Source organism: Eptesicus fuscus, chromosome 24 (genome assembly GCF_027574615.1).
Source record: "Eptesicus fuscus isolate TK198812 chromosome 24, DD_ASM_mEF_20220401, whole genome shotgun sequence".
In the NCBI taxonomy this organism is placed as follows: domain Eukaryota; kingdom Metazoa; phylum Chordata; class Mammalia; order Chiroptera; family Vespertilionidae; genus Eptesicus; species Eptesicus fuscus.
Window position 1 is genome coordinate 2,396,120 of NC_072496.1, and position 11,702 is coordinate 2,407,821.

At 41.0% G+C, this 11,702-nt stretch overlaps 1 protein-coding gene across 4 annotated transcripts in view; it reads left to right on the plus strand.

The window, feature by feature from the left end:
- The window catches only part of KCNT2 (potassium sodium-activated channel subfamily T member 2), a 134,223-nt gene extending 123,172 nt beyond the window's left edge, over positions 1-11,051 (plus strand). For 3 of the 4 annotated variants that reach the window (XM_008158613.3, XM_008158614.3, XM_054712971.1), the window contains 3 exons: positions 2,207-2,507; positions 8,941-9,025; positions 10,940-11,051. In XM_008158613.3, coding sequence (XP_008156835.2) covers positions 2,207-2,507; positions 8,941-9,025; positions 10,940-11,051 — 498 coding nt within the window. Of the gene's footprint in view, positions 1-2,146; positions 2,508-8,940; positions 9,026-10,939 lie in introns of all 4 variants that reach the window. The other variant, XM_054712970.1, reaches the window with a different exon arrangement.
- The last annotated feature ends 651 nt before the right edge of the window (positions 11,052-11,702 follow it).

Here is an 11,702-nt window from a genome sequence, read left to right on the forward strand (position 1 = left end):
CGAGAGCAGTGGTTCTCAGCCTTCCTAACGCCGCGGCCCTTTAATACAGTTCCTCATGTGGTGGTGACCCCCAACCATAACATTATTTTTGTTGCTACTTCATAACTGTCATTTTGCTACTGTTAATGAATCGTAATGCAAATACCTGTGTTTTCCAATGGTCTCAGGCTCTACAGCAGCGGTTCTCAACCTGTGGGTCGAGACCCACAGAACCGCTAGCAGGGTCGTCTAAGACCATCGGAAAATACAGATATTTACATTACAATTCATTAACAGTAGCAAAATTACAGTTATGAAGTAGCAACGAAAATAATGTTATGGTTGGGGGTCACCACCACATGAGGAACTGTATTAAAGGGTCGCGGCATTAGGAAGGTTGAGAACCACTGGACTAGAGGAAGTTAAGACCTATACTGGTATCCACTATTGCAAAACCATGGTATTAAAATTTGTAGTATTTCCAACTTAAATTCCGATAGCTAAAATAAGGCTTCTAAAATTTTTTAATAAAATGTTCTCTTACCATGAAGATATGAAGGTGAAATAACTCATTTTCATATCACTCGGATACAGTGCTGTTTTGAAATAGAAAGGGAGATAGATATCCCTATTTTTCATTGAGTTTAAGTGTGAGATCATTCCCTAGCCTGCCACGAGGTAATGTGTGTAAGGCGCTGACTGAGCCTCCGTCATTGATATTCACTTGTTAAGGATTTGTTGGATCTCCTCCTGCCCTTACATCAATTGGCAGTTTTGAATTCGATTATCCTGAAAGCCAGCACCACAGGCATGGCGTAGCGGGCGCTGAGATTGCTTCCATAGAAGCGAGGAGGCAGCGGGCTCACGGATGCTTCTGCAGGTGCAAAGGCCCGAAGCTGTAGGCTCGCACAGGCGCATGCTCTTAGAAAGTAAGACTTGCGCTTTGATGGGCGTTGCATGTCACATGACCTCCTGGGATGAAAAGCAACCATTTGAAAGCAGGGATTTTTTGTTTATTAAGGGCTTATCATCCAAGGAGAGCTTCTTACTTAACAGATCAGTTGTGAAAGAGCCCATCAAAATGGACTGTATGAGTTGGTTCATTGTTTTTTCCCTCATACGGAGAAGAGCCCGATTTCAGTTGTATTTGTAATTCTAGACTATATTTGTGAAATGTTAACATTTACAGAATGTTTTCACTTAGAATGCTTCAAAGAGTTCCTGAAATATTTCTTAATATTTTAATCAGAAAACATTTGATGTGGTGAATAATTAATGCACGAATTAAAAAGTGCTTTTCGGTTTCTTCTGGGTTGTATGAGGGAATTTAAAAAATCATATTTTATAAAGTACACTAGAGGCCCGTTGCATGAAGAGATTCGTGCAATAGGCCTTCCTTCCCTTGGCTTCCAGCACTGGTTTTCCTCCGGCACCCGGGACCCAGGCCTTCGCTCCAGCCAGAGTCTGCCGCCTTTGCTGCAGACTCCGGCCAGAGTCTGCCATCTTGGCTACAGACTCAGGCAGGAGTATGCCCTCTTTCATCTTTGTCTTCACTGCAGACTCCGGAGTCTGCAATCTTCGTCTTTGCTGCAGCCGGAGTGCCACTCCTGTAGATCCCTTCGCCCACCCCTGTCACCACCCCCCACCCATAGCAGACGTCCTGCCCTGCCCAGCCACTCCATGCCTGGAGCAGCTGAGCGCCTGCCATCTTTGTCCTTCTAATTTGCATATTCCCTCCTGATTGGCTAGTGGGCGTAGCAGAGTGATGATCAATTTGCATGTTTCTCTTTTATTAGTGTAGATTCCAATGCCATCTTTCGAAAGGGCAATACCTTAATAAATGTTAAAATATTATTCATTCCAAGAACAAAACAGTTTTCATAATCTTTATTTAAATTTCATGTGAAATATGTGTGGTAGATTTAGAAAAACCCACGACATGGATTTTACCATTGATAGGTAAAAATTAAATCCTTTCATAAAAACTTGGATTGGAGGATGTAACGATATTTTTATCTGGTTTGTAATTCATTCCGAGAGAACATGTTTTCTAATAGTATTTTTTTAGTAACAGAAAGTTAATATCAATGACTATGACTTAGCTCTTCCTGTGAAAACACTTATGAGCTATATGATGATACCAGGGCAGGAGCAAGCATAGTCACAGAGCCCCAAGCTAACATCATTCCCTAAAATGTCTAATTCTCAATGTCCATTTCCTTTCAAGTCTCAAATATCAATCAGTGTGGAGGAATGGGAAGACACCAAAGACTGCAAGGACCAAGGTCATCACCGAGGCAACCACCGCAACTCCACGTCCAGCGACCAGTCGGACCACCCCCTGCTGAGGAGAAAGAGCATGCAGTGGGCCCGAAGGCTGAGCAGAAAAGGTCCCAGACACTCTGGTAAAACAGCTGAGAAAATAACGCAGCAGCGACTGAACCTCTACAGGAGGTCAGAGAGACAAGAGCTTGCTGAACTTGTGAAAAATAGAATGAAACACTTGGGTCTTTCTACAGTGGGATATGGTATGCTCGCTCAAAATATTGTATGCTATGGACTTGTGATTGCTGGCCCTTAGTCGTTGTAGCCTTGGTTCTCCTTTAGTAAGTCGAGAATCACATTTTTGGTTCAGAGGTCAAGTTGACGGGACTAGTGACACGTCTCGAATTGCTTCCGGAAAGTTATGATGATGATAATAAAGTGAAAGTGCTAAAAGTTTTAGTATTTGCTTAGTTCTCTATAAGCACTGTGATGAATACATTAGATGAATTATCTCCATGTTAATTTTTCACAAAGACTCTTCCATTTTAGACCTAAGGAAGCTCAGTCAAGTAACTTTCTAATTAGCTTATTAATAACATGACTGAGATTTAGGTTCTGATCTGTCTGGCTCCAGTGTCTGTCTTACACACACACACACACACACACACACACACACACACACACACACACACACGTGCATACACATGCCATCTCTTATTCTACAGTCTGGAATAAACTGAATTTGAGGCTTTGGTAAGTAACTAAATGTACCAGCTACAGACACACCAAATGTTCCTACAAAATTTGTTTAGGTTTTTGTTGTCCAGAAATAAAATGTCTTCAAAACCTGTAATGTAAAGCTCAAATAGTGCTTGACCTCGCACACTGAAGCTCTGTCTCAGCGGTGGGCTTCTGTGCTGATCTGTGATTGCAATATAGGCCATTTGGCACAGCCTAAATAAGTAATGCAAAGATAATTTAAAAATATATCCCTTATTACTCTATAAATGTTATTTTGAAAAGAAATTCAGTCAACTTAGAGGAAACCCAAATGCCACGGGTTCTGTTTTGTTGCACATGTGACCAGGGTAGACCAGAAGCTCCGATAACGGCAGTCTCCTGCAGGTTAAGGATCAACAGGAAGCAATCCGTATTTGCCCCATCCCATCTTTACTATGAAAGTCTCAACTTGAAGCAGGGCCCATAGGGAGCGATTTTTAACAATACAGTTAGACAGAGTTTAGAGGAGGGTAGCTGTGTTTCTTGGAAGAAGAAAGGGAAAAACATTGACTGAGTTCCCACTCTTTGCCAGGAACAAAGTTAGGTGCTTTTTGAACACTTTTCATTACTCCTATGACCCTGACCCATTGGTTTTCATTTTGCCCTTCAAGAATGTGAAGCTCAGAGGCCAAAGACTTTGGTCAAAGACGTAAAGTTGGAATGTGTTGGGGTCAGGACTTCGTGTGTAATTGGAATTCAGCATGATATTGTTCCTACTTAAATGTGGACTCATTCATGACCCATCATTTTAAGATGATCAAACAGAGTCTTACATTGGGAAGCACACTGAAAGGGAACAATGATTTTCATTTAAAAATAGTATTAGTAGCTCATTGCCAATTTATTAAGTATGATAGCGTTTCTCATAGGACTACAGTCCTATATATATGTGTCTGATTACTAGTTGTGATCCAGCTACATTCTCTTCTTTTGGAAAGTTCTAGTAAATGACTGTTTGTCCAGGTCCAGCTGTGTTTCATGAGCATCATAATAACCCCCGCGGGTGCTGGAGGCAGTGAGGCAGAGCACAGCTGGGCTCTGAGAGACACAGAAAGGCACAGACTAGCTGCATGGGAGAATCACCAGGGAACATGAGATGTGTCTGCTAATAACACTTCTATCATTTAGTTATACTCTACAATTTTTTGGTATCAATTTGTTAATGTAATTCTCACACTAACTCTTACAGAGAGAAAGAAAGGAAAGAAAGGATACGGTCTGCCTTTTTACTCTTCTCTTCCTTCTTTCTCTTTTGGTTCATTCTATCCATCTATCTAGCCACAGATCCATCAACTCATTTTAAAGCCATGCACTGTACATGCCCAATCACATAAAGATGATAACGACAGGATTTGGAACCTACCACATCAGGGGAGCCCGGTGCTCCCTCTATTTCTGACTCTCAGAAATTCACCCATTGCTCAACAGATGTCACTGGGCCATCCTCCGAGTGCGAGGCGCTGTTCCAGGTGCTGTTCCAGGCATGGGGATGGGACAATGACCTATTCAGACAAGACCTCTGCCTTTATGGACCGTCTCTTCTAGTGTCAGCCAGGAGAATTAATGAACTATTTAACCTCTTTATCATTTGGGGAGTGCAACTCCTATCCTATTAGTTTGCTGTACCAGTATAGGACAGATGGGATAATGAACAATAGTGTGCTTAGCCCAGAACTGGCATCAGTTAACACCTTAGGCCAGTGGTCGGCAAACTCATCAGTCCACAGAGCCAAATATCAACAGGACAACGATTGACATTTCTGTGGAGAGCCACATTTTTTAAACTTAAACTTCTTCTAACGCCACTTCTTCAACATAGACTCGCCCAGGCCGTGGTGTTTTGTGGAAGAGCCACCCTCAAGGGGCCAAAGAGCCGCATGTGGCTCGCGAGCCGCAGTTTGCCGACCACGGCCTCAGATCTAGCATATGTCTATTTAAGTACTCTACTTATCAGTGTCTTACACATAAAAGGGTGGTTTTTTTGGCCCACTTCAAAAACAAATTTTGCACCTTTGGTAGCATTAACATCTCCCTTGAGGAGGTGTGCTTTAAAACAGTCCGTATGTTGCATGTTTGCCTTCCTTCCTTGAGGAAAAGGGAGTGTTTTACTCATCTGTTCACCGTTGTATCCCCAACAAATGACACACTTCCCGATACACAGGAACCCAGTCACGGCGCATTGAATGCGTGAACAAATGGGGTTCTCACAGGTGAGACGACAAGGCCTGGACTGGAAACGGTTTCCGTGGGTCACCTGGCCTAGTGTACATGCGCATCAGCGCTTCAGTTTATGACTCGGACTCAACATCTTTGCGCGTTTCCACTAGACCCGTGGTCGGCAAACTGCGGCTCTCGAGCCACATGCGGCTCTTTGGCCCCTTGAGTGTGGCTCTTCCACAAAATACCATGGCCTGGGAGAGTCTATTTTGAAGAAGTGGCGTTAGAAGAAGTTTAAGTTTAAAAAATGTGGCTCTCAAAAGAAATTTCAATCGTCGTACTGTTGATATTTGGCTCTGTTGACTAATGAGTTTGCCGACCACTGCACTAGACCACATGTGCTTTCTGCACTGCTGTCAGGGTCTTGCAGAGTTTCACCAATAAAAGATGTTCTAGATACTTGACTCACATCACATCATGACTGATTCAACCACGAGTCGGAATCTGACTTTTCCTGAGTAGGTGTGGCTACTCCAGAAGGAGCAGATTATTCTGACTTACTGGACATGACACAGAAAGGAGAGAGAAAGGGAAGAGTCAAAAGATGACTTTTGAGGGCTCTCATTTGAACAGCTAAGAGGTGGTGACACTTAGGGAACTTAGAAAAAGTAGACATATGTGTTGGGGTGAAGGGAATACATTAATTTGAGTGCCTGGAAGAATTCCAATGGCGTTGTTGTGTAAGAAGCTGGGTATTTGCTGCCTGGTGCACAAGAAGAAAGAAATGAGATGCTTACACAGACCTGAGAGTCATCTGCATATAGATTTTGATTAGAGCCGTGGGAATATATGAAGTAACCCCAGATGAGAGACGACAAGAGAACTCTGGGAAACACTCCTATTTCTAGAACGTTAAGGAAAGAAGCATTTTTTTTTAATTGAGAGGCTGAGTGTCTAGAACTGAATTACCCAAAAGATGCTCCCTAGTCCCACAGCGTGCTATCAGTTGGTTACATGTTTTATCAGGATCCTGAGCCTTTGGGCCTTCAGACATGCAGGGGGTGCTGAGGTGGTCAGAGGCATCCCTCAGCATGGCTATGTCCACCCATGAGCATTTCGTCCTTTACCCTAACGCGAGTATGTGTTCCATGATGTGGAAAAAAAAGTGGGGAAGTGTTGGACTATAGAGATAGGGGGAGAAGATGGCTTGGAACTCAGCTACTTTTTAAAATTTCTATTAACCTCTCCCTGAGGAGGAGTCAGGGAGGGGTGGGTGAGGAAAGAAACTAGGAGTGATGTGGTCTCTTCATGACATTACCCAGGTCTCCATATAAACCACATGTAGTCATTGAATTGAACTCCTTAGCAAAATGTTTGCTCCAATTCCTGGAGTCCATGGAAAACACAAAACCCTCAGAATGATAAACAAAACCTGAGCAGGAAGCAAAAAATTACTGACACACTCGCTCTGTCTACGCTGTCACACTGTCCGTTGTCTAGGCAGTGTTTACACTGGTAACAGGCGAACCAAGTCCCCAGTAGATTCTGACTTCATCCCGGAACCAAAAATGAGTACAACGTCCTGTTGAGAAGCAAGGAGGAAGGCGGGGTGTGGATGTTGCCTGAGAAGTTGTTTGTTCAGATTGTTTCCCCACCCCCCGGATGCCACTGTTCGATACTGTGCGCTGTTTATTTAAGAAAGTTCAATAACGCTGCCACTGTTTATGGAAGAATTGGAGTCGTACCTAGACAAACGAGAAGGAGGTATTCTACGAGACCTACCGCATTTCAGAGCATTATGTTTTATGTTATGTTTCGGTCTCCAGAAGGCACTATTAATTTCTGTTCCTTTGTACAGCAGTTGTGGGAATTCACACAGGGGAGAACTTCTCAGCAAGCACACATAAATTGCTTTTTATATAGACAGATGATCCCGGTTACCTCATATCAGTACAATATCCTTTGAGTTGGCGTTGCACCTTATTTGGAGTAGGCTCATTGTAGACACTCACCGGAATTCCATCTCCAGAGTCAGCCGTCTACCCTCCCCTTGGAAAGATTGACAGGTTTAGCAAATTAAAATATAGGGTTCCCAGTGAGATATGAATTTCAGATAAACAGCAGAAAATTGTTTAGGACAAGTATGTCCCGTGCAATCTTTGGGACCTATTCATGCTAAAATGTGTTAGCTTTTTCATCTTAAACGCACATTTCATAGGGCCCTCTCTATTTTGCCTGACAACCTTATCCCCGTGGCAGAATACAATGCTTTGTATCTACTTGGAGGATATATGCAACCAAATATATCTCTTCACTTGACTTTTAATTTGATGATCTCTGGACTGTAAAAGTTTTGCAGGCGTACTATGATGGATTCAGTTATATTGCAGTTACATGCCCTATAAGATAAGGACTTTCATGTATAGATTTTTTTAAAATAGGACCCATCTGTGTATCAATTTGAAATATAACTAAAAGTATTACCTTTTCTATTCCAGGGACAGGATTTTAGTTAGATAAACACAGTGGTTGCCCTCCTTTTATGAACATGCCATGTATCCCCCTGTGCAGGAAATTACTGGACCAACTACATTGGCCTGTAAAAGTCATTTGCATTAATTGAGCGCAGTGACGCGAGTATTGATCTGTCTCTGTGGGTCTGTAATACGTTCTTAGATTTTGAGTCAAACTGTAAAATGTAGTACCTCTTTCAGGAGCCACTCTTGTCTATGACTGAACTGCCTAGGAGGGTCCGATGGCTCTAGAGCAGGGATTTAAAAATTAGCCTCAAAGCCTATAAACATTACCCTTGGAGGATGAACGCCATTGAAGTATGGGTCCACATGGGTTTACACTGACATTGTGTTATAACCTTGGCAGCTAAGAACTTCAGGTCCCAGGGCTATTTTCTTTGTCGGTGTCTTTGTGTCATCAAAGCCAGTGCTCTGAACTTGAAGTCTGGGGATGTCCTCCAATGCAAGTGACAAAATTAAAATGGCACAGCCTTTGACTTTAAAACGTATACACGGTATCTCCCCAAACTGTATACACACTTCACAGCTGATAGCTCTATCAGAGTTTCTTTCTTTTCAGATTTAACCCACTGGAATGAATAAGTATTCCAAGTGTGTATACATTTTTGGGGTGCACCCTGTATATTGTTTTCAAGGAAAAACAAATAACGTGGTCGTACACTTTCCTTGAAACTTACACTTCAATTCTGCCCCATGGGATCCTTTGCATTCTGCAGAACCAATAGGATGGCTTTTATCAGACACATCATGGGACAGAGTCAAACATAGTTAGGGCCTTCAAGCCTCCCAGATACGCTTCTGCTGTGCTTTCTAAACACAATGTCATTAGATGGTACTTCACAGAATTTCCCACAGGAATATTTCTTTATGAAACTGGCCACCTCTACCCACAATCATTTTTTATCAATGATAAAAGCATAATCAATCAAGTTGACATCTTGTCGAGCTATTTCAGTGTCAACGTTTCGAGGGTAGAATAGAACTGTGGTTGTTCTGAACAGAATTAGATGGTTTACTTGTACCACCTACTGGAAGGAAAAGGAGTGCCCGGCAGACATTTCCAATGACAATCATTTGGAAATAGTTGCGTACACCATCCTACGGTGGGCAACACTATAGCGCGTTCTCCTGGACAGCTCTCTGGTTTGAAGATAAGATGCTCTCTAAGAATCCTCGCGATGTTCTGTAAGGAGCATAACAAACCTGGCGCTGATTTGTCTTCCAGATGAAATGAATGACCACCAGAGCACCCTGTCATACATCCTGATTAACCCGTCTCCGGACACCAGACTAGAGTTGAATGACGTCGTGTAAGTTGACTTTACATCCCACACGCAAGGCATTTATTTTATTTTGTATTTTGATCCCCACCAGTATAGCCCCTACGATTCCTGTGGTATAAATGTCCAATCTAATTTTTGTGCTCAAGAAACACATTCTGCATTTTCTTTATTTCTGTGTGTAATACTATAAAAAAACACACACCACAGAATTGTAAAGGAATAAAAGAAGGAAATGGCAGCATGCATTCTGTATTTGGTGAGCTCGTATGTATTCAGAGAAATAAGAAAAAATATATCTATATATATAATCTATATATATAAAAGGCTAATATGCAAAGTGTCCCCGCGGGAGTTTGACAAGGAGATCAGGAGTTCTATCACTTGCTATGACGTGCACTGACCACCAGGGGGTGGTGCAGAATGAAGGGAGGCCCCAGCTGGCAGCCAGGAGGCCCCAATCAGCCCTGATTGCTGGCCAGGCATAGGGACCCTAATGGAATAATAAGAGATCAGCTCAAAGGATAACCTGAAATATCTCACACTATCTAGTTCCAAAGACCTGAGATTTCCTACCAGCCAAAGTAAAGTAGATCAATACACGTACTAGAAAAAGGTGTAAGGTAGTAATTTTATTCATCAGAAACTGTGTATTATTCACATACAATGATCCATATTTGTGACATTGAGATAATTAAATTTTAGTATAACTACAGCAATGATAAATATCACGAAAAAATGCCTACCATTACAAATAGTACATAAGGCACGTTTTAGAAATTTATTTTATTAGACTCATAGTGATACTATTAGGGAAGGAACTTTTGCAGCTACATCAGTTAATTTGGGGGATATTAGGTTATAGTCACGCCTTTTATGTTTTTCTAAAAAAAAAAAATCACTATCAAAAGTCCATTTTAAATGAAGGGGCAACATTTATTTGATTCAAAGAACAGTAAGTGACTAGATGATGTGGCATTAATAATCATAGTGCATATCAGCTTTCTTGATCAACCTACAATGCTATTGATATTTAAAGTGACAATATGGATGGATCCCGAGAATATGCTGAGTGAAATAAGTCATACGGAAAAGGACAAAAACTATATGCTCTCACTCATACGTGGGGCATAAAAGCGACAAGTGAACAAACAAAACAAACAAATTCATAGACACAGACAATAGTATGGTTCTTAGCAGAGGGAAGGGGAGTCGGGGAGAGGGAGAAGAGTGTAAGGGGTCAAATATATGGTGACAAAAGACTAGATTTGGGGTGGTGTGTACACAATACAATATACAGATGATGAATTATAGAACTGTATACCTTAAACCTGCATAATGTTATTAACCAATGTTACCCCATTCAATTTAATTAAATAAAAGAATAAGATTAAATAGTAACGAAACAAATATCGATCGTTCTCCTAAAAGAATGCCTAACATTGAGAAAATACTTAAAGCATATTTGTTGATTTACATTTAATCCAGGAATTGAAATAGGCAGTGATTTTCATTGGACTATTGAGCTTCAACATTTTTTAGATATTAGATATTCTATATCTATATAGAATATTTCATTAGAAAGGTAATTTAAAATTCAAAGAAGCAAAACTATACTCTTTATGAAATACAAGGACATTTGAAGCATCCAAAGTCCCCTTTTATGCCTTTAGTATTGCAATAATCATACCCAAAAACTGATGTGAAAGATTTGGATTTAATTTTGAATAAGATTAAATAGTAACGAAACAAAAACTACTAACCCTGCAAAATTTTACAGGCCAACTCAACAGGGAGTCCTTCTGCCAACGTTTAGATAGAGACACCGTTTAGGAAACCTAAACCCTGGCCAAATACATGGGAAGTAGTCCTCTCAGGGGTTGGCGTGAACTAGTTCTGTGTTTACTGACGATTACCGTTATTTGCTTTGCTTTCTCTTACCAGATATTTAATCCGACCAGATCCACTGTCATACCTTCCCAACAGCGAACCCAGTCAAAACAACAGCATCTGCAATGCCGCTGGTCAAGACTCTCGGGAGGAAACTCAGCTTTGATAACATAAAAATAACGAACTTCTTTTTTTCCGACAAGGAGCTTGCTGGAAAGAACTCTATATTTTAGGAGGAAAATATGGCGGGCATGAAATAAACTAGACTGGACTATCTTCAAATCTCTCCTATTGACACAAATCTATTCTCTTAGAAATATAGGCTATTTTGAAATTTAACTTACTGCTTATTGGTATTTCTCCTAGTAATATTGGAAAGACATCCATGGAATGGTTTTGAAAAGCCTAAATGAGAACACACGATTTTAGATCTGCTCATTGCATTGTTTGACAATAATCCGCACTGTCTGAAGTCAATTTTTACAGATTTTAAGGTTTTCTGGAAGTCAATGAAAAAACCCAGCTCTATTTGGTGCATCAGATTATATTCTTTAAAACTGGCCTTTTACAAAATTGAACTCATCTTCTCTATACAGGGGTGACAGACAAACTTGTGGGCTGACATTTTTGTAGGAGTCATAGTTTGCTTTAGAATATTAAGTCACCTTCACTTGTTTTGGTTGCCTTTTCATAGGATACCATGTTTATTTTGGGACTTGAGATGCTCATAGCATGTTTTATTACACCGAGGAAACCAAAACAAATAAAAAGAAATATCAAGAAGCTGAAACTTTTGCTCACTTTATGTCTGACCCTC